Here is a 23,416-nt window from a genome sequence, read left to right on the forward strand (position 1 = left end):
AAACAAGCATAAACAAAAGAAAAGAAAAGCTTTCGCGCCACGCGTCTGCGGTCGATTCGCTTGAACCCGGCATTCGAAACCACGGATATTGCTGGGACTCGTGTTTGCAGTCCGTCTTTTGTATGTTGTATGATGCCCGTGTGCCACTAGAGCGACGAATAAAAACAACCGATGCGGACAAGCCTCCAACACATGCAGCGTGCTCGCGATGACCTTAGGCAGGCGTTTAGTCGTTCGGTGCTCGTAAAGTAAGAACGAGTGATAGCAAGCCTGACAAAGATACCATCGCGTGCATGATACCCGTGCGTGAGAATAGCCTCCGTTACCGCTCATTCACACTGGAAGCGGGTCCGCGTTCGCAAAGCGGTTGCGAACGCGGTGGTATAAAGATCCAGTACAATGGACCTTTTCCAAATACCGACGGCATCAGGCGGTGGCTGCACGAACCAAAAATCAAGGAAGTGACCTACCTGCGCTACCATCGATAATGGGAGCTACGTTACCAGTTGCTTCGCTGTCTGAGCAGCGTCGCCTGCCCAACGCAACGAGGTAGGCCTAGCGCGACTTTTAAGAAGGAAATCCGTAGCGTTAACCCAAACGTCGTGTTTTTCTTTCCGTCCGCTTTCTTTTTTTGTGTAACACAATTATATATATGCTGCAATTACGTGTTCTACTCGTCGATTTGCAGCCTCATTCCGAATTTCCTCGATTTTTTCGTGCCGACTTCCACCGCTTGGCATCGGGCGCTCGCGCGTGCGCAGAACGCTTCTCGGAAAAGGTCCATTGCACGCGCACTCGATGACATCGAGTGCGCGTGCAATTGTACTGGATCTTTATGCAACCGCATTCGCAACCACTTTGCGAACGCGGATCCGCTTCCAGTGTGAATGAGAGGTTACTCTAAAAAGCCTTTCAAATAAACCGATCTCACCAAGCGTTCCACGCATGCGTGACGCCGCCATAACTGTAGTTCGTAGGAGGCAGACGCCAGTTCACGCGACAGCTCATGCTGACCCGTGGTCTGCTCGCGCAGACCTCCAGCAGGGCTGTCGCGCGTGCAGAAAAACTACAGCTCGCACGATGCATATCGGCAGCGGTAGCGTACTCAAACTAGCTGATGAGATTGGTTTAAGGTGCAACCCCACCCTTGGTCAGTGTGATTCTGAATCAACAGATGGCAGTGGGATCGCCTTCCATGCCTGTTTATCAATCCAAGAAATCGTGTCTGGTGGCGCTTCGATATAGTGGGGTATTTTTCTATACCCTGAATTTGACATCCCTGGTCCCTTGCTTGTTTTTCTCTGCACGAGCTTTCTTTGGAACGCGCACAGCTGCGCCAGTTCTCGTGCAAGGGGGCCAGTTGCCTACGCTCCGAGCTCACGTCTCTAGCAAATGTGGGCAAAACAAAACGCGGAAATCGTCCTGAGCCAAATGGCGAGACACATGCACAACCAAACCACCGACGTGTTGAAATATATAAAATTGCCTGTGCGCCGTTACCGGAGATTTCAGAGGCCAATGACACATATTTCAATATGATCAGATTTATGTTGACACGAATGAAGGTGACACGAGGACGAATAGTGAACTGAAAAATAAAGGCTTAATCGGCGAACTTGTGCCAAACAAAAAAAAAGTAAGGAAAGAGCGTCGAGGTAGCAGAAAAGCAGGCGGCGGTTCGGCAGCGTGACAGAGAGCGAGAGCGAGAGTGACTCGACGAGGTCGCCGGCAGCTGCTTATCAACAGTGCGTCACCATCTCGAAAGTTCGGCAAAGAAGGTTCGAGCGTCGCGCGCTCGGGGCGAGGATGAACTGGCACTTTCGAGAGCAAGAAAACAGGGCGAAAGTTACGCTTGGTGAAAGAATGAACGCAAATCTTCTAGAAGTCCGTGACTGAGCGTTGCTTTCTCGGCTCGGCGGGCTGCAATATGAGGGGCCGGTGCTTTTGTCGTGCATGTGTTTGGCTCTTTGTGGATTTCCAGGAAAACGAGCTGACGGAATAGACTTGGGTGTCCAAAATTCTAGCTTAGGGAATTAACCACCTAAAAAAAAAAATAATAAACTATTTTTGGGTGGTTAGGTGCCTCATTTAGGTAGCTGGGTGTTCATTTTGACCAAAACCACGAGACTGGAAAACACAAAAAAAATTACACTCAGGTTTAGATGTTGAGTTTGGTAAGCCCAAAGTAGGGCTGGTGCGGGAGTCATAATAAAAAAAGAAATGCCGAGGTTAAAAATTTACTCACAGCAATAAATGATAATAATTATTTATCATTATTTCGTTATTATAATAATTAACGATTTCAGTGATAAATGCAATGACTGGCCAGGCAAAGATTCTTGGTCTGTGGTTTAAGCATAGTACAAGACGTTTAAGCATCCTGTACTATGTTTAAGCACAGTTTAAGCATAGTACAGGATGTTACAAAAAAAATTACGGGGTCTGTTTTTTTACCGCAAGAATAAACTAGGCATCGCTGAACGCTCATTTTCCGCCCGAAGGCAGCGCTAGAGGTCACAACCAGATGCCAAAGTTTCAGCCCGATCCAATACTTTATTCAAAATTTAAGTTATTTTCTGAAACGTTCACTGGGAAAATGGCGGCCGACGGAGCTTTCGAATACATGCGGCTCTATGGCACCAGAAACCGAAAACGGGCAAAAATGGGCTTCATTTTCCCATTGAAATTTTCAGAAAATCACTTTTTGAATGAGGTGTCCGTTCGGGATGAAACTTTGGCATCTGGTTGTAACCTAGCGCTACCTTTTGGCGGAAAATGAGCGTTAAACGATGCGTAGTTTATTTTTGAGGTAAAAAAAAACTGCATTTTTTGTGGCATCCTGTACCAGTTTTAATTTGATGATTTGGTGATTTATGCGCGCAAGTAGTGGTGTGCAAAAATGAAAAAAAAAGATGCAAACGGGTACAGTTTGACATTGTATAAAATATAGTGTAAGCACTCACATGGTACTTAAGAATGAAACAGCCCTACATTTTGGTGTAAGTCCTCTCCTCATTGCTTACAAGAAAAAAAAAGGAAACATCCTAAGCTTGGGTTGATAGAAAAACTCCACCTGCTGACAGCTACTAATCATCTCGGCGCCGATTATGAGTATTCACTGCATGCCGACGGTCGCGTGCTTAGAACGAGTTTTTTCCCACGTGATTTCATACAATCACAATTGTTCTTGACAAACAACGATGTTTACTCAGGCAAGCGGGCATATGTGAAGCTTATAATATTTTGTACTGATTGTGGCACACGTGGCAAGTTGCATAGGCTTTTTTACAATCCGCAAAATAGAATGCTTCTGGGTTACATTGGCCTCTAATGCATGTAGCACGCAAAAGAACACGAACTGAATTGCAGTGGGAAACGAAAATAAATTATGATAAACAAGTGTGTAGTCACGCGAAAACTGAGGGCATTGCACATATACAGAAGACAAGCTTTGTTTCACTAAATACATTACCAGTAAATTATTTGGTTTTACCCTGCGAGCGAAGCGGCACATACAAGTGCGAGCATACTGCCCTGAACTATACTTCCAGTGAACAAACGCACCATCCAAAACATCGAGTTCGTTTTTATAGCTCTTGGTACGCTCAAACCTTTAGAAACACAATTATAATCAATTTTATTATTTTAATTATTTTATTAAGTGCGCCTATGTTTTTTTTTTTTTTTTTTTTTTTGTCTGTTGCGTTTAAGTGCCATTTTCTTAGATATATAATATTTTTCCAGAAGTCCGACACCTATAGTCTGGTTCATCATAAGTAAGGGCCGAATAATCAAAGATGTAGACAAAAAAACAACAACAAAGAACGTGAACAAGCGAACACACATTAAAAATGCAATGTAACGGCACATTCAAAACTAGTCATTAGATTTTAGAGAGCAGCAGTTTCGTAGGGCGACATTGTTACCCGTTGAAGGTTATAAAACGTGCAGTACAACTGTTAGCTCGGGGTCATTAACGTGCATTACGCAGTATATGTGGTACACGATCGCACGACGGTAGGATGCAGATGGGCGACTGAACCCAGGGTCCCTGCTAAAGCCCCTTGATAAAGGCGTTTTTTACAAGTACCGCCAATCATTGTTGGGGAAACGCGCAAGACACGTGCCACGAGCGGGTGCTCCGCCGCCATTCGCTTTCAAGGGCCAGTCATTTTAGTGCTGCGCCGCCATTTGCCTCCAAGAGCCACTTGAGACACGGGCCTCGTGCACTGGCACATTTGACCGTTACTTGAAAGACCAACGCAAACACATCGAGGGTATTTAGTCCCTACACGTTCCGCCAACGTTGGGTTCCGAAGCGTGAGCTCCGTGCTTTGAACGGAGCTCGCGCTCGAGCATTTCTCCACATGCTCTGATCTGCGGTGCCACACCACACTCGGCCAACGGTCCCCCGCCGCACTTGGTTTAGCCTGTGAGCTAAACCAAATGAGCTATGCTTAGAGTATCGGCACTTTTTCCCCAAAAATTATTGTGGGTGCCGCCATCTTGGCGGTTAGTAACCAATCAAACGCAACTGCCGATCGTCATGATTCAAAAGTTTCGGTGTCAGGCAGCTCGCGTAATATTGCTTTGTTTTGTCACGAACTGTTTAAACATTTGTGGAGGACGGAAAGGCGTTTCCTGTGATTTCAAAAGCTTCAGATAACTGACAACCATTATTTTAAGCACCAAGATGTCTATGAAGCGTAACTTAGTTGTTCTAGTTTAGCCCGACCGCATAGGCATAGAAAGAGAACAAACAGCTTGAACTTGCGCTCTTGGCGCTGCTTCAGTGGTTTTATCAGCCCGTAGCGTTGGCCGCGTTCCGAACTAAGGTAAAGCAAAGCAAATATTCAGATCTTAGGGTTTCACAAGACAAACCAACAAAAATCACACAACACACCCCAATAAAAAAAAATTGCGGGTTTATATTGACTAATTGCAGATCTTTTGATGTGCAACCGAAATCTCAGGTTGCCCTCCGTCGGAATGCGGGCACCTCGGCCGATATTTAAACCCAACAAATATAGATTTATGGGCCGGCGCGTTGGCTCAGAGACACTGGGACGACTTAATGTTTTGTGTTTTGTTTTAATACCATTGCCACTTAAGAGCCACCGAGGTGGTTTTTGAAACAAAATATTCCGACAAGCATAGTTTGATTGCGAAAATGGTGTTTCCATGTGATGGAAACATTAAAATATTTTTGCATACGTGGCGGAATCTGAAATGGCAGAATGCATTTCATGGCGCCCATTTCATTTGGATCGCGTCGGGAATGCGTACCGACGCACAGTAGAACGCGCGCAAAAGTAGCTGTGGTGCACCCGCAGCCTCGCGCTTGTGTTTCTGACATCTTTGGCTCGCTCACTGCGGGCATCCAGGCCTCCGACACCGTGACATCTGGCAATTTTTCTGTCTTTCACGTGGCGTTCCAAGTGGCACACGACGGAAGATGCACATCAAGCTGTTCTTGAACACGTGTCGCCATCTGTACTTTATATTAAGAAACTACAATTCTTCGTAACTGAATGGGAAAAGTTTGAGGTCTTATAACATTTTAACGTGTAATATGTCAATATGAAAGTTCTGGAAAATATAATATTGAAAGATGCTTCATAATTTAATGTCTCGTTTTTTTTTATTAGTTAACGTGATTCCGTTGTTATAGCGCCTTAAAATGATGCCATTTTAAACTTTATTTTTTATTTTAAAATATACACTATCGGTACAGCAAGTTGCTTACTTTTTTTAATTTATTACATGCAACCAAACTTTTACGTAAATTATCCTGGACAATGGGACGTTATAACTCGAGAAATAATTTTTTCTACATTAGAGACTGCGGTCTATTAAAAGATAAATTATTAACAAAAATCTAAAAGTAATCGTAATTTTGAGGCATTAAAGGATTGTCGAAAAACAGCTCTTTAATTTGACATTAACTTTATATTTGTAAGTTACATAGAACGAAAGTTATAAGCCGTCAAAAAAGCACCAAAACGTCCTGCACGGTGGGGTTGCACCTTAAGGCTTGTCGCTGTCGGCTTTCTCTTTGTCGTTCTCTTGGGACTCGGGTATGAGCACTGGCCGAAAGTGAAGGGGTAGAGAGGAAAGCAACGGATGCGAGGATGATGACGATGATGATGATGATGATGATGGTGATTTTATGGCTGTTCCCTTTGAAGCGGGCGGTTTGAATAGAAATGCATGATTCTCCTGGGGCTTTGAATAAAGCCCCAGGAGAATCATGTAACGGGCGCCACGCTGCGGCGAGACGCCGAAACACACTATACTTTTTTTTCTGCTGTTGGCGAGGGTATACATGGAACGCCACCCTTTCCCCGTTCCTCCGTTTCGGTTTCGTCTGTTTCGTTTGCGTTCAAAATCGTGTGGCAAACTGCCGTAGCTGATGGATTACAGATTACAGATGTTGATACCCGGGAACAGCGTCGAAAGGTCAGCATGCAAGATGACGAGGACGACGTTGAGAGGATGACACACCGCGTGACGGCGGTGCCTGAATCTGAGCCCTGGGGCCCTATGTTGCACGTTTTGGACTCCCACGGCGACTATGGAGAAGGAAGTGACGTCAACAACGCAGAAAACGCAGATCGGATGTTGATTTTGCTTTCTTTTGTCAACATCCAATCTGCGTTTGCTGTGTCGTTGACGTCACTTCCTTCTCCCTAGTCGCCATCGGAGTCCAAAACGTGCAACATAGGGCCCAGGGCTTCGGTTCCTTGGAACCGGCAACTTCTACTTTGACTGGGCTACCTCGGAGCCTGATGCTTCGGCCTCAGTGGACCCCAGTTAGCAACAGCTCCATCATTTTCCTGGGGCTTCTTCAAGCACGGATCGAAGGTCGTGCCAGATCCCCATGGCTCGCTGCTGACCCTCATAATTCGCCTCCACAAAATCAGGACTTCTGTGAATCGGGCTGCCATCCTCCCCAATACCAATGACCGATGTAGTCTTCATCTTGCATGTATATACTCATTGCATTATCATGTTCGCTAGATGCGGCACCAGGGGCCTCCATGGTACGGGCTACTGCCTCTCCGCGGTGCCGCAGCTCTCCAGAGCCGAAAAATAAAGACTAAAGACTATCCCCTGTTTGGAGTTTTTGGCGGTCCATGCGCCATAGGGCACGCAACTGCCCAGACAACGCAGATCGTCCCGAGGACGTCCTCAGCTGGTCGAGACGTCTTCGTCCCGACGAAGACGTCGTCGGGACGTTCGGAACTAGTCGGAACATTCTGGTCCCTTCGAAGACGTCATGAAGACGTTTTGAGGTTCCCTAATGAAGACGAAAAACGTCCTCTCCCGAATGATTTTCAATAGTACAAAATGTTTCCATACCGGTTGGTGAAAACGAATCCAGAATGAGTATGAAAATAAGAAATCTTTAAAGGATATTTTTACTGAACATTTTAATTGCGGCGGCCTCGGCGGCCGATATCACCGTAGGCTCGACATCAGCAGCCAGTTGTATCGGCTTCTCCCGAGCGAACGGTTTGTTTCGGGTCCTCACCGCTCAAAGGCTGTGCGCTCCCTACAGGACTCCCCTAGAGTGCCTTCATACACACGCGCGCTTTTGCTTGAGTGGTGACATCTCAGCCATTTTTCCGCCCAATCGCTTTTTGTATGCATTTTGAAGTGCGCGCAATGTGGTGTCACTCAGCTCGAGCGCGTAGCTTTGGCTAATGCATAGACGCCATTTTACCGCCCGAGTCACGCACCAAGTGCGCGAGAGCGTCCCGCGCTGGCACATTCAGAGCAACAATGGATGTCTTCACCCTGAGACAGACAGACATGTAGGCACCCTAGACTCCCCGAGAAATGTTCTGTGCTAACAGATTTTCGCGCTCCGAATCTGCGACCGGGCACTCTATGGCTCCGTCGACAGACTGCCATGCTTTGTAAGTATAGAGGAGGCTATGGCATAGCAATCCCGCAACCGCCCAAAGCGGCAGTGTCACCGAAAGCTATAGCGCTGTTACTTCGGAGCATGCTATGCAGCGCGTACCAGGAGCAGAGCACCATGGCCACGGTAGCCAGCAGTAACGCTCTTCTAAAGGCGCATAAACACAGCTACGTGTGAGAGCGTTTGGGTGTGTTTGACTAGGTTGCGGCTGTGAAAAACCAAGTTCTTCCTGTTTCATATGTAGAGTGCCACTCTGCCCCTTGAATTTAATTCCACGCTTTATACAAAGCCTTGCTGTGCCGGTGAATTGCTTCCGTTTCTCGGCGCAGCTCACTCAAAAGGACTAAAACGCAACGGTGTATGGGCATTAAAACACGCTATTATGCACGGCATTAATTCTTACTGTTCGTCAGAATATGGTTACGGCAGCACTTGCAAGCATCGATCTTTTTCCCGTGTCATCAAGGAAAACTACTGTTCTCATTGATGAGTGTAATGCATAAAACCAAAATATTGATTAGCAGGTAGGTAGGCATTTAATTTGGCTTTTAAGCGCAGGCGCTGCAGAAAGGCATGCAGCCCGTACAATGAATGCCTGCGAGGTCCATCTAGGGGGTGATAATGATAATGCAGTGCGATATAATATGCAGGAGTGATAATGTACATTGAGCCATCACGTAGGATTAGTTTAAGTTTATCGCAGGTGTGTAGCAGCTTCACGAAAAAGCTGTAGAACCTCGGGTCGGTCGATAACCAGCACATTAGTTATTCTTTTTTTTTTTGTTTTGCTGCGTTCAGAAAGTGTTTGTTAACGAAGCCATCAATTGTACTTTTGTTATATGTATGAAATTTAAACAGCCGGAAGTTAGTCAGCCCCAAGGTCGTCTGGTGAATTCGTCGGGGATAAAAGCTATACTTCGTTTCACCGTGTGTTGTACCGCAGCGAAGGATAGAAGCATGAGCTCACAGCGTTGGCAGCTGCCCTTAACGCACGAGAGCTCGTGCCGCCGAAACTGTGCCCTAGGACAAGGAGCTCGCGCTCGTAGCCCTTCCTGCGGTACATCATGAGGTGAAACAGAGTATAGTGCAGTATATAGCTGCTCCTCTGATGTCCTTAACGTGCTTCACGCAATAGCGATGCATGACAACACACCGGTACGATGCTCATCCAGATAAAAACGGGCAGGGGCGTGTGATTGAATCCGCGACGTGGGCTTTGCAGCGCGAGCTTCCGCTACATGTGCTACGAATTCGAGCTCGAGAATTTGAGCTCGAGATAAAAACAACAAGAAAATCTCCGGTTTTAGGTAATTATTCCTAGTGTGGCTATCTCGTTTAACTCGTTGAAAATAAAATTAACTGGGCGAGTTTATTAACGCAAATAGAACAATATTACGCTTTCTCGTCATGATCTTAAGAGTAAGATTAGAGCCATCCCTAGAGCGTACGGTGAAGTGTTCTGTCACGCTTGTCTTCTAAGGATTTTATTTTCAAAAATGTCTCAAAACGCGCTCGAAACAGTCAAAATAGCCATATTTCTTGATTTTATCAAAAATCTCCGGTGCTCTCAAGGAAGAGTTAAAGGGGCGTACGACCTTCATTACACCTTTATAATTAACCTTTAAAATAAAGAATACTCTCGTGAATTCCTGAAACTCGTGTTTGTGCCATCTGCATGTTAATCGAGTATATCATTTTATTTCTATGAGTTAGCAGATAAAAAAAATGTGTATTGTTATACCACTGCATATTTTTAACTATAATTTGAATGCATTCAGAGAAGCAGTTATTCGAAATCTAATAAATAAACTAGCACATTTGATATACGTCTCTTGCATAAACAAAAGAACACTATTTGAACACGACTGGCTCACTGTATATATTGCTTGCACGTGACGCCAGGACGTGCTGGTGGTCATTCGTACTTGTTATTTCCAAGAAAAAACACTTTTTGTGGTGGTAAATGTGTGCCATAAAACGCACGCGCTTAGCAGCGAAACCACCATAATGGCGGTTGACGTTACGTCAGCGTAGGCTGTAAAAAAAGGTAGGCTTACCGAGAAATGCAGACATTTTTCAAGGCTGCAGTTAATTGCTAACGTTAACTTTTATCGACTTTCAAAATTCCTTCTTGACCTTTATAGAATATCTACTGGACCTGCGATATGACCATCAGTGGATACTTTGCTTTGGGGCTCAAGAAACCGTTTCAAGACACCTCCGTGCTCATCATGCCAGCGTATTACCTCGCCCTTGCCAACAAGGAACTGGAAATAGTCGGCCCCAGGCACGCGCGCTTCGTGGCTTCTGGTGTGTTCACAAAAGTCTCCGTGCCGGAATCTGACATCTACACGAATGACGTCACTGACACGCTGAAGAAAAAAACAGTGATTGTTTCTGGAAGGTCACGGATCGCTGGTGAATTTTAAGGAAGAGTCTGGCGATAACGATCGCCCGCCTTAGACGCAATAAACGGGTACTGAAACAAAATTATGTCGCCTTTTTTATTGTGTAAACATGGACGATGTTATGGTAACAGCGCAGAGACACTAGTTTTTGTTCGAAAATACATGAAAACTTTGTTTAAAACAATTGAAACGATTTCTAAATTCCACCTCGTGGATTATCCCCAAGCTACTTAGGATTTCGTTATGCCAATTTTAAGAGCCACTGGCTTCGGGGCAGACATAAACCGTGTACGTGCCGGCCGGAGTCTGGCGCCTGGCCGTTCTGCATCGTGTTGGCAAGAGTTCGTCACCCTGCTGGCCTACTCTTTCGTAATCTTTCGCGCGGCACATGGTTTGCGCCCGGGGGACAGTCGAACGTTCCCTCCTCGAAGTGGACGGTCACCTGAAGAGATCTCTGGATTAAGCTTCTGCGATGGGTCGAATCACGGCGTAAGCACGTCCGACCGCCGATGACTCTGCCTGCGGTTGCCCTGGCTCAGGTCGGTGAGTACGGCGGGCGCTTGTATTCGTGACTTGCTCCACCACAGTTACTTGTTGGTGAAACTTGCTCGGTAATAAGCTCTGTTGGATACCGGGATCATCGTTTTTGGCAAGGCGCTGATGAGTCCGGCGTGGCTACCGCCTTTGCTGGTAGCCGTCGGATGCGCGGTGGGACGGCCCTCGGGATCCCTCTGGGCACAGGGCCCTCAACGTAAAGGTACCTTACTCCCACAAGAAAGACTGCTTCCTAAAATTTCCTCACGCAACAATGCGTACGGTGGGACCTCTGGTCACGAAGAGGTGTAGCATAAGTTCAGTTCCTATTGCCCCATGACGAAGTAGTGCATCTCAGCACTGCCTAGAAACAAAGTCAGCGCTCGCTTGCATTTCACTCAATCGTCTTTGTAAAAGCTCCCGGTTAAACACGGACCTCCAGAGGCCGTAGGGGCATGTCTTGGCTTAGGGGGGCGTAGGATTACGGCCGGCCGCCTCTCACACATTTCTGGCGGCCTGGCTTCCACTCCAGAGTGCAGCATCCCCCTCCCTGCTCAAGGATCGTATAAGAAGTCTATGACATTGACGAGACGATAGAACATGGTGACCTGCCGAGTATACTTCTTCCATTTCCTATCGTAGTTCCTATTTACATGCGGACAAACTCGGGCGCGTCGAGAGCCCCCAATAACGTGCCCCAGCATTTTATCTGTTTTGGTTGGCAGCACATACACTAGTATAAATTTCAGAAATGGTGACGAAGCTAAGCAAGAATCGTAATCTTTTGTACTATCGCTCCTAAATTGAGACTAATATAGCGACACACTCGCAATTTTGTCGACTATCTAGACATACGCAGTCCCGTATTTGATAAGAAGCGAGGCATAGGCCCTGGCGGCTTCCGCCTTAGCGAAGCGATGTTCCCCGATCACAGATAAGACCGGCCAACGTGTCTTCTCTGATGAACACGCCGAGCAATGGCGAAGAAATACTCTATCAAGCAACAGCTCTTCTCAACGGAACTGAAAAAGGTTGAAAGTCTTCAAAATGACTTCTTTATCATTACCGACGAGAATATCAACTGTGATTCCACTCCCCAATAACCATCAAATACGCTGACTTGGAAATGACAGCAAATATAATAACTAAAAAAAAAAAGAGACTGGACGGAGCAAAGAGGCCGGAAACGGTACAAGAGTTCGAGCACCACATCCGGCGGTCCGGCAACGACTGAAAGAACACACACAATCAACGATTTAACCATCGTCATAAAGCCAGTTAATCCAAACGATCTTGAAAAAAAAAAAACTCTAAAAGCTGCATAAGAGACGTAATGGCATCGCTCTAAATGGTCTGATTTAAGTTACACCAAATCATAGCCTTAATCTATTAGCCATCAACAGTCGTAACATTTAACGTCTTTAACGTGCATCACGCAGCAGTAATTAATAAACGACCGCACGCTGGCACGATGCTCATCCAGATTGAAACAAGCAGGGGTGGGGGTTGATGCCCCTCTTGCTGTCGCCTGCATCGGTACGATTCGTGTGCGTATACCAGCCTCATTCAAGGTACTGGGCAGTGGGTGTCATACACGGGGTATCAAAAGGAGCAATTCGTGTGCGTATACCAGCCTCATTCAAGGAACTGGGCAGTGAGTGTCATGCACGGGGTATCAAAAGATATACCAAATGAACACTTGCAGGCTATCTGCAGCACCGCGGAAGGGAAAATCACTCGCTGACTGGGACAAACTGAGGCCGCAAAACATGTTTTTATACAGGAACATCTGCTGAGTATGTCTCCCTTGGACACAATATATTCAAGGTGAGAACCTTTATAGAAAAGCACGTGCAATGCTACAAATGCTTTTAGTTTAGATATAATGGAGGAGCATGCACCAAGCCATAGCGGTGTTCGCGCGGCAGTCGAGAGAAGTGCGATGCAGACAGCCCACAATGTGCGAACTGCGAAAACACCACGAACCGACATCTCCAGAGTGCCCAACATTCAAGAAGTAGAATCAATCATTACAAGCTCAAAAATGAGCCCAAGTCTGACTATGTCTCAGCAATAAATATGACCACAACAGAGCCTACCTTTAGCAAAATCGGTCACAAACAGGGACGACCGCGGTGACAAATGCTCCTCGGTCAGTTCCAGCTGAAGCCGCACGCCATAGCTCAGTCGGTGTAAACACTGGTGTGGATTCTCGATGTGGCACTACAAAAACAACAGATACCTACACCGCTGCACTTGGACAGCGTAAACAAATTTCCGATTCTACCCAATGAAGCCCCCCCAAGCCCTGGGGGGCTATGCTGCGCTTTTTGCACTCCCAGGGGTGCTATGTTGCGCTTTTTGCACTCCCAAGAGACTTGGAAGAGGGAAGTGACGTCAACGACACAGCAAATGCAGATTGGATGTTGACAGTAGAAGACGAAATCAACACCCAATCTGCGTTTGCTGTGTCGTTGACGTCACTTCCCTCTCCCTAGTCTCCTGGGAGTGCAAAAAGCGCAACATAGCCCCCCTGGAGACTAGGGAGAGGGAAGTGACGTCAACGACACAGCAAATGCAGATTGGGTGTTGATTTCGTTTTCTTCTGTCAACATCCAATCTGCATTTGCTGTGTCGTTGACGTCACTTCCCTCTTCCAAGTCTCCTGGGAGTGCAAAAAGCGCAACATAGCACCCCAGGGGTGCTATGTTGCGCTTTTTGCACTCCCAGGAGACTTGGACGAGGGAAGTGACGTCAACGACTAGAGCAAATCAGATTGGATGTTGACAGAAGAAAACAAAATCAACATCCAATCTGCATTTGCTGCGTTGTTGACCTCACTTCCCTCTCCCTAGTCTCCTGGGAGTGCAAAAAGCGCAACATAGCCCCCCAGACGTCTTGCCGACTACAACACCACCGAGCGGGGCCTCTCATTCAACCTGGCATTCGGAAAAGTCTATCACGTCATTCAGAAAGAACACAGCGCAGGCCAAGACACCAGTTAAACAGTCACCGGCTTCCTCCTTTACTACAATGGGGTCGATCATCTTTTCACTTGCTTAGAAACTACTGAGCTTCCTTTAGGCATTGCCTTTCCCATGAAGCCAGACAGCTCAACTCAAGAGCCTGGGCGTACACTCTAAGAAAAAATGGAGAAAAAAGTTAGCAACGGCGCGTCTTCCTCCCTTCTACTGACGCGCCCCCAAGCGGACACGAGAAAAAGGGAGGAACAAAACGTTTTTCTCCTCCAGGCAAACGGGAGAAAGCTTTCGCCCTCCCGACTCATCTTCTTTCGGTTTCGTTTTTCGGGCAGGTCGCGCACATTGTTTAATAAATGCTGTTGAGTTGATTGAGCTTCAGCGGCAGCGAAGGCCGCCTGTAATTCCCTCTTCTAGTCCAAATGTGCAGGACATTTCGGATGCATCGACGTTTTTATCACTAGTTTTATCAAACGAGCAAACGAAGCCGCTAGAAACAGTGAAGTTCCGGAGCGGTGCCAGCAGCGCTGGCAGCGCCACGTACACTCGGTAAGATGGCCGTCTCCGGGTTGCGGGGCTCACGCGGATCGCGTGGAGCTACAGTAGCGAAACCACGCGGAACTGTGGCGACTTTTTCGACGTTATGGAAATCGCAGGAACTGCGTCCAAGACAGGCAGGTTTCGCCGCCGGATGCCTGTGTGCCTTCCGTGCTGAGTTCGGTTCTGGTTTCCGATGCCGAGTGCGACCGGCGTTCAACGTGGTTCTGTATTTCTGCGTGTCAGCAACATAGCGGCATTATCGTGATGGCAGCGTTGTGGGTTGTGAACAGAAGACTGGAATTATCGCTGATGTGACCATGTGTTCGCGTATCAGTGGTGTAACAACAAAATGAGATGACGTAAACTCTCAGTCATTGATGCCGCTGTTCGGACCGTGATCGGAGGGGACGGGGTGTCGCAAGTTGACATTCCGTTTTACATAAAAAAGTTTAATCCCATTTGAGGGACTAGGTGCAATCGGTCGACGTGCGGATAGTCATGTTGGAACGCTGGTCTGAACAGTAAGCTCCTATCGTACAGTGGCCAATGTGACTGTCGGTTGTCTCGTCCCCGAGAGCGATTGCGCCCTAGGGAAAAGACTGAACAGTACGAAATCGTGACGGAAAGTACGTATATTTACAGTGTGGAATTTTGGCATTAAAAAAGAATAATAGCTAAAATAAAAAAAGCTACCCTTTATTTTGCTGTTTAAACATACTACGGTTCCTGGAGAAACTGCCCTCCAAGTGGCGCGCTGGGATGAGCGCTAGAAGTTTTCGAGCTCGCCACGGCGTAGCTCCGTACACTTAACACCTGCCGCAAGTGGCGGCTTTGAGTACATTCAAGTTGATCGAAAATCGATTTCTCAGCCCGTGAAGCATCACTTCCAGCTGAGTAAATATCCCCTCTACAAAGATTAATTCAAGACGGCAATTGCAGCCTTGCGCGAACAGCACAAATAGAAAAACAAACACTACAATATAAATACAGGCTACGAAGTGCCGTGGGGGGAAACAAGCTCATGGTTTCGAACCGCATTGGAGCGACTTGATTTATCGGTTTTAAAATAATTACGGCATGATCGAGCGTTTACTTTTTAAAGATTCATCCCCTGAGCCATTCAAAATACTCTCAGAGGTATGACGTTCCTGAAAAAAAAATACAACATGCAGGAAATATTTTTTATTGCTCATTCAGTCACCGAGAAATTTCGTAAGTTCAAAACGACCAGTATAAAAGAAGGAAACGCAGAGCTCGGTTGTAGTGTTAAGGTTATTGTGCCGCTGTAATGTTTGTATGTACCACATATCTGTATGTGCTCAATGTATGATCACCTGATGCTTGTAGTATGCGCAATGTGTGTATAGCAGAGGATCCCGAAGCGCAATGGTGGCCTGAGGATATAAAAATATTTTTTGTAGAACATACAATGGGCACTACCTAGCGCCACCTAGCCTAGCTACTTGCAATGGATGGATGGATGGATGGATGAATGAATGCGGCTGAGCCCTTTGGATCGGGCGGTAGCTTATGCCACCTAGCCATTTTGTTTTGCCATTTAAGCTTAGAATATTTAAATGTGAAATCTATATTCACTCCGCACTGCAAAGAAAGTGGGGCTATAAAACCCCCTTGCCATCAGGGCCGTTTTTCTCGAAGCAATGGTAAACCCAGTTTGGTAAACCCCGGTGCCTAGGAAGGAAAAAGTACCTAGGTACTGTGATAAACGGCTGGATATAGAACAACAATAATTATTTTTGATAGGGCAATAAGATGCGCCATCTATCGGTGAAACAAACCAGTCATTTTGTTTATCCTCTTTTTCCGCTGGTTGTCATCGATATAGTATGGTATTTTAAGTCAAAATATAGTAATGTTGTACTTGAAGACCAATTTATTTGCTTCCGATGGTACGAAGAAATTTTAGCTACTATGCTAGAGTTTGTCGACGGATATTCGGAAATGTAAGAAACATTTCCTTCAATATGTTTCGCCATTAACAGCGCATAACGTTCCCGTGTGCCTTCCAGTCTGGCAACGCCGGTGCTGTAGCCTCGTTTCTGTTTTTTTTGCGACGCACGTTTCTGCGATTCCTGCTGAGCTCAACTATTTGACCTCTTTTCCGTTTGCCCAACCGATCCACCGGTGACGAGAAGCTAAGCTTCTCGTCACCGTTGAATTGCTGGCCACCGGGGATATGTAGAAACCTCGATGCTGTCGGCATTCTGTCGGCGCACTGTGAACAAGAAAAACAGTACAATGTCTCAGCTGTTCACCCGGAACGAAGACTTTATTGAAGATAACCCCCTTTCTCCGCAAAGTAATCGCTGCTCACGAATTGGCATGCATAGTGTGACAAATTAAACGTGTTAGTATAAATATATACCAACATTCGTTCGCAAAACATTTTTTTACTCACCATAAAAACACTTGCAAGGCTTATGTACCGTCATATGTCTTGGATCCCGGACTGCTGAAGAGTGATGCGTTCGCGGAGTGATGCCGTTGGTTAGTTTAGTAGTTCCTCTGAACTATCGCTTTGCTTGACGTGCTAATAGGTTGATGGTGCGTCATTATTATAACAGCCGGATCGAAATGAATGTTCAGCAGAACCAAGCAGAACTATTAGCCCTCATTAAGCGACGCCGCGGCCATTTTGCTTCTAGGTACTGCTCCTCCCTCGGCGCCCCTGCTCTCCCAGTCACGTGACCTAGAATTCCCCCTTCTAGGGACAATAGTTAACTTTAAACCACGGTTCGCGTTCGAGAAAACGGGCCCAGTTAATAAGAAAATACCTAGTTTTCCCTCGCTTTCTGCCACCATTCACTTACCACCGAATTCAGAAACCTCACTCAAACTACGCTCAAACTGAAGGGCCCCTCCACTTCCTCGAGGAAGTGGATGGGCCCTTCAGTTTGAGTGTAGTTTGAGTGAGGTTTCTGAATTCGGTGGTTAACCTTTGCTTGGTAATCTCTACAGTCTTGAAATCCACTCTCCCTTCACTGTCTCTAAAACCCAATGACTTTATTAAATCCATGTTGTCTTCGGTAGGCATAGAGTGAAGCCCTTTACAGTAGATTATCAAGTGCTCAGCCGTCTCGCCCTCCACTCCACAAGCAGTGCACACTGTATCCATTTCCTGGTACCTCGCTCTGCATGTTCTGGTTCGCAGAACACCCGTCCTCGCCTCAAACAACAATGAGCTTCCCCTAGAATTGTCATAAATGCTTTCTTTGGCAATAACTGTTTTGTTTAATCTATAGCTTTCCAGAGCCGTCTTTGTCTGCATTCCGTCTAGCCACCGATCTCTTTCTATGGCCTTAACTCTCTTCTTAACTGAGACCTGCTCTTCCGTATCTCCACTATAGCCTAAACGCTTTCCTCTTAATTTCCTAGTGCGCTGTCTCCACTTTGTGTCTATGCTCCTCATGTACAAATAGCTGAAAACCTTTCGTGCCCATTGGTCCCCATCCATTTGCCTCAACCGATCCTCAAATTCTATCTTGCTCACCGCTTCCCTGCTCTCAAAAGACGCCCACCCCATGTCTCCTTGCACTCTCTGGTTTGGCATTTTGCAATGTGCCCCCAAAGCCAGCCTACCTACTCCGCGCTGTTTTATTTCTAGTCTTGCATGCACTTCGGATTTCATGCATAGCACTTCGTTTCTAAAAGTCAAGCCAGGGGGGACCATGACCCCTTTCCAAATCTCTCTCACCACCTCATACCTGTATTAATTCCAAATAGCTTTATTTTTCATTACAGCTGCATTTTTGTTGCCCTTACCTATTATATACTTTTCATGCTCACTGAGATATTCTGCACCGTCACATATCCATACTCCTAGATACTTGTATTTACTAGCTCACTCAACTGTAATATTCTGTATATTCAGCCTCTCAACTTCATCATTCTTAAAACTCATGACTACAGATTTTTCACTACTGAATTCGAAACCTAATTCCTCTCCTTCCTTACCACAGATGCTCATTAATTCCTGCAACTCTGTCCTGTTGTTAGCCATTAGTACAATATCATCCGCGTACATCAATCCCGGTAAGGATTGCTGAAGTTCTTGGCCTAGCTTACTGTACGAAAGGTCGAATCCAAGCCGACTCTTCTCTAGTCTATCCCCCAATCCTCTCAGATACAACATAAACAGCAAAGGCGATAACGGGCACCCCTGCCTAAGGCCTGGTCTTATCTCTATTTTCCCCGTCGCCTTTCCTTCCCATGTTATAATCACCTTATTATCTTTGTAAATGTTCCTTAATAGGGCTGTTAGTCCTTCATCTAGGTTTAAGCTTTCCACTTTGTCCCACAGGTTCCTTTGGTTCACATTGTCATAGGCACCCTTGATATCCAGAAATGCCAGCCAGAGCTCTCTGTTTTGTTTTTGCGCTATTTCTATACACTGTGTTAGAGAAAATATATTGTCCTCCAACCTTAATTGTTTCCGAAACCCGTTCTGTAACTCGCCCAGTGTGCCCTCGCAATCTACCCACTCCTCCAGTCTGTTCTTTATAATCTGCATTACCAACCTGTAAATAAGTGGTGTCACGGTTATCGGACGATAATTCCTAATATAAGACTTATCTCCCTTTCCCTTATATATCATACTCATCCTACTAAGCCTCCATTCATCTGGAATATTTCCTTTTGTTATCATAGTGCTCACTACCTCCCTTAGTTTTGCCTTAGATTTAGGACCCAAATTCTTCACCAGCTTGATTGGGATCCCATCTGTGTCTGTCGATGTGCCACTAGGGACTCTTCGTTCCGCCTTTTCTTATTCTCTTTGTCCAAAGTACGCGATGTCACAAGCTGGACTGCTACTTCCTTCGGTTCTCCTATCTTCCACATGTACCCGTTCCCGAAATTTCTCCTCCATCACTGCTCCTATGTATCGCATCGCATAATCTCCCTCTAATTGATCTCCCTGATGCGAGAGTATGAACCTCTGTCTAGCTTGCGTCGTTTCACCGAGTGAGTTCAAGTGCTCCTAAAACTTCTTAGCTGCGTTTCTATCTTTCTTGCTTACCATTACTCGTCCATTCCTCACCCTTTCTCTGAATTTTCGCATTGATTAAACTGGATGCCTCTCGGCGACATGTTACAAAAGTGTCCCATTTTCTCTTTACTTCCGTTTCTGAATCCCCACCGCGCTTGGAATACCTGTGTTCTCTAGAGGCTTCTTGACGTTTTTGTATCGCTTGCTTCACTTCTTTGTCCCACCAGCTTTTTGGTCTACGTCCTTGCTTCCGCTTTCGTTTGCTCTGAACTTTGTCTAGTTCCAGAGCAAAAAGCCTGGTTAGGCTCTCATAGGTCCAATCTGTATTCTGTTGCCCTGAAACTGCTTCCTCTATTCTTTTAGCAACTATTTCCAACTCTTTGTCGCTGCAGAAAGTTTGCTTTGAATTAAGTTGTCTAGTTTTAGCATTTACTTCTCTGGCAAAATTCAGCTTAATACGCTTGTGATCACTACCAAGACTTTTGGAACCTTCTTCATCTATTTTCATTACTTGTAACTTACCGTATATCTTGTGTGTCATGAGCACGTAACCTATAGTTGAATGTAGATTGCCAGTTTCCCACGTTATGTGACCGTCGCACTTCTGACTGGTATTACTTAAAACTAAGTCATGTTTTTCTGCCAGTTCTAGTAATACGCTTCCAGTTGAGTCCGTATACCCATCCAGACCCTCGATATGGGCATTCATGTCTCCCATAATAATTACTTCAGACCCTTCCCCTAGCTCACTAATGTCTCTTGATATGCAATCAATCATTTTTCTGTTTTCCTCTTTAGCACCGGTCCCTGTTCATAAGTAAACAACTCCAAGGACTGGTGATTTCCCAGCGACTTTTCCTTTCAGCCACAAATGTTCAGCGCGCTCCTTTCTGATCCTTTCAAAGTTCATATTCTTCTTAATAAATGCTCCAATTCCACCTCCCTTCCTCGTTCCCCCCATTCTGTTGCATTGTTCCCACAGGGTTGCAAGGTGGCTGCTCCATGTCTCTGAGATGTGTTTCCACAAACCTATACACCATGAAATCCTCCTTTCTTAGTTGCTCCTCTACCTCTTCCCATTTTAACCTATTGCTACCACCCTGCATGTAAATATATCCAATGTCTGATTGTGCTGTTTGTTTATACCTGTTCTTACGTTTTCTCCTCTTTTTAACCCTGGGTGCCTCTCCTTACTTTGTTGGGTTTTCAGTTACTTCAGTGCCCCCAGGGCCATCGGTCTCCCCAAAAAGCAGTCACCGTGCGGCCCATCCTATCCTCCGCCCTGTAACCCGGCCTTACTGTAGTGAATGCCATCTGCAAAAGGGCGGGAGCCAGCCTCCTACACTTCCCTGTTTACTTTCATTACGTCGTACCGAAGCTGTCGACTCATACCCTTAATTACTCTGTTGGCTTCGACAACTCTCCTCTCCGTTGCCACGGACTGCCCCAAAACTTCTGGAATGGTGCACACAACCACGTGCACATTCTCAGACACGTCCCTCAGCTTACGCATGCATTCCCACGTTTAGCTGTTTTCCAAGGTTCTGGCTCCTACCCTTGAGCACATCATAAAGCCCCGCATGAACTATTACTAGGTTTTTTTTTCCCTCCCGGTTATCCCACACCCCCTCACGTGCTGCGGTCATGGCATCCACCATACACTTCCCTGGCTGGACCTCTATGGTTACCCTGTGGTCTCCCTTCACCCTGTTATGCACACCCCTCTTAACCCGTGCTACGTTAGAGCTCCCCACTACCAGTACCCTAGATCCCCCTGTTACCTGCGCGCCTTTGTCCTGCGACTTATCTCCTGTCACCTAACTGCCCGACGCCTGCTGCTCGAAGGCGCCATTGAGCTGAGTGTCACTCAGCTCTCCAGAGTCGTCGAGCCCGCCAGCCAACAGGCTGGACTCCCGACCACCAGTGACCCCGGCCTGCAGACTGGCGGTTCGTCCCGCTAGAACTGACACTTCCTCCTTTCTCCCCCGCTACTCTCACTCACTCACACGTGACAGTAGGGTAGAGCGCCCTTCCAGGCGCTCTACCCTACTGTCACACTCCCTCTTACGCTCTTCTAAACCCGCCTTCCATACTTCCCCCAGCTCTTCCGCCTGCTTCTCGAGGCCGACCCTCTGCTCCCTCTCATGAGTAAGCTGCCTAGTCAGCTCCTCTACCTGGGCCTCGAGAGCCACCCGCTTCTCTCCTACTACCTTAAGCTGGGCCTCACTTTCCCGAACTCTACCCTCCCATTCCCCAGTTACCTGCTGAAGCTTCACACAAAGCCGACACTCGATACTCATCCCCGCCACCTCCTCCAGACTCCCGAAACCCGTCTCCCACCAGGTAACACCACCTCCCAGATTCCTCGCACTGCACCAACTCGTTCTCACCCTTGTCATGCCGACCCAAATATAGACCAATGTCCAGACCGGGAACAAACCGTCCCTTCCCGCCAAAAATTCAAACAGAGCCTACTTTGCGAAACTAACTTCAACTGCTGCTGTTCAAACCGGTTCAAACCTAATACTGCTACCGTATAGTCACGTCCAATTAACTCTCAAAAAAGAGAGAAAAAGAACAAAAACTGGCATTTAGCTTCGAATGCTCGAGGAGAACCAGGAAACACGTCCGCTCACCGCAACCGCCGCTCACAGCAGAGTAATTGCTTGACGCTGCCATCTGGTGGCAAGCGATTAAACTTTTTTTCACGCTACGCGATAAACAGCGGCTTCGAGTTTGTTTTTCGGGAGCGGCTTTTGGTTTCGCGGATTGAGTTTGCCATTCCTCCGTGATGTGCGGTTGACGAAGGAATTGTGACTCGAGGAACACCAAAGGTAAGACTTAAAGTGCGCGAAGCAACTGGGTATCGGTTGTCTCCGTTTAACATCGCAGTGCTGTCGACGAGAAGACTGAGTAACTGCTTTCGAAACGCAAGTTTCTGTACCTGTGGGGGGATTCTGGCTTCGGAAATAAACACAGTTCGCGGAAAGCTCGTGTTACGCTTTTATTTGCTGCTCCTCTCGTCCCGTACAAGAGACGTAGCGTCCTCGTTAAGGCTTATTGAGCTCGATTCGCTCAATTCAGGGCCGCCATAATGAGATGCAGGCGACGGAGCAACTAGTTGCTCCGCTGCTTCAAAGACGAAATTTTCTCCCTTTCTAAAGGAACATAGGTTACAAGGCCGTTCCTCCCCTAAGGAAGGACTTTCGATACCCTTTTTTCTAAGAGTGTAAGTGTTCTTTGCCAATGCTCACGCTCAAGTAAGTGCGCGATGCTGCGGTTTGGGGTGGGGCCTATCGGGAGCCAAAGCCTTCTGCTACCACACTTGTTGTAATCCCTCCTGCTTTGGCAGAGTTTCTGCCTCCAGTATATGTGGATAAATAAAAAGTAAATAAATAAATACATCTTAGTTCGCCGCACGGAAGGTAACATATGGTTCGCGATTGAACCTTATGGTTCGCGATTGAACCTGCCCATTTTTAAAACTATACATCAGTTATGGCGGGTTTTGCAGCGGATTCCGGGGTGTGTTTTGTCTTCGCGACTTCAGCGACCTCTAGGGGCCGCCATTTTCAACAAATATGGCGATCGAAAACATGTGCCGTACTACCTTCCAGCTCAACGGAGACACGTATTTGCTTGAAAATCGCTTGTCCCGATTTTTATCCACTACGTTCAAAAGCTTCGGCTGTGTGTTCGCCAACAAACTTCAAGAGGCCTCGCCTTCTTTGGAGAAGCAACGGAAGAACCACGTGCGGTCCTTCTCCTGCGCTTATAAGCGTTGATAAACACATATTGGCTTGGTTCACGCGGTTGGGTAGGTCAAGTTGAGGGCGATCTTGGCAACACGCTGATGTGATCGTAACGACAGTTACCAGGACGACAACTGTTCGGCCCAAACAACACGAGGAAAAATTCAAGGCGCACCATTCTAGTTAATTCCGAGTGACGGTTTTCTTTGCGTTCCTCTCGTTTCGTTGCTGAAGACACAACCAACGTAGCTTCCCTCGCTTTACTTCGG

At 46.6% G+C, this 23,416-nt stretch overlaps 1 protein-coding gene across 1 annotated transcript in view; it reads left to right on the plus strand.

Annotated features, from left to right (window-relative positions):
* Positions 1-10,417, plus strand: part of LOC115318660 — a 37,386-nt gene extending 26,969 nt beyond the window's left edge. Inside the window, exon 6 of the mRNA XM_029978373.4 lies at positions 10,072-10,417. Coding sequence (XP_029834233.2) covers positions 10,072-10,356 — 285 coding nt within the window. The 3' untranslated portion in view covers positions 10,357-10,417. The remainder of the gene's footprint in view (positions 1-10,071) is intronic.
* Positions 10,418-23,416: the final 12,999 nt, after the last annotated feature.

Source organism: Ixodes scapularis, unplaced genomic scaffold, assembly GCF_016920785.2.
Source record: "Ixodes scapularis isolate PalLabHiFi unplaced genomic scaffold, ASM1692078v2 PGA_scaffold13__105_contigs__length_92229423, whole genome shotgun sequence".
Lineage (NCBI taxonomy): Eukaryota > Metazoa > Arthropoda > Arachnida > Ixodida > Ixodidae > Ixodes > Ixodes scapularis.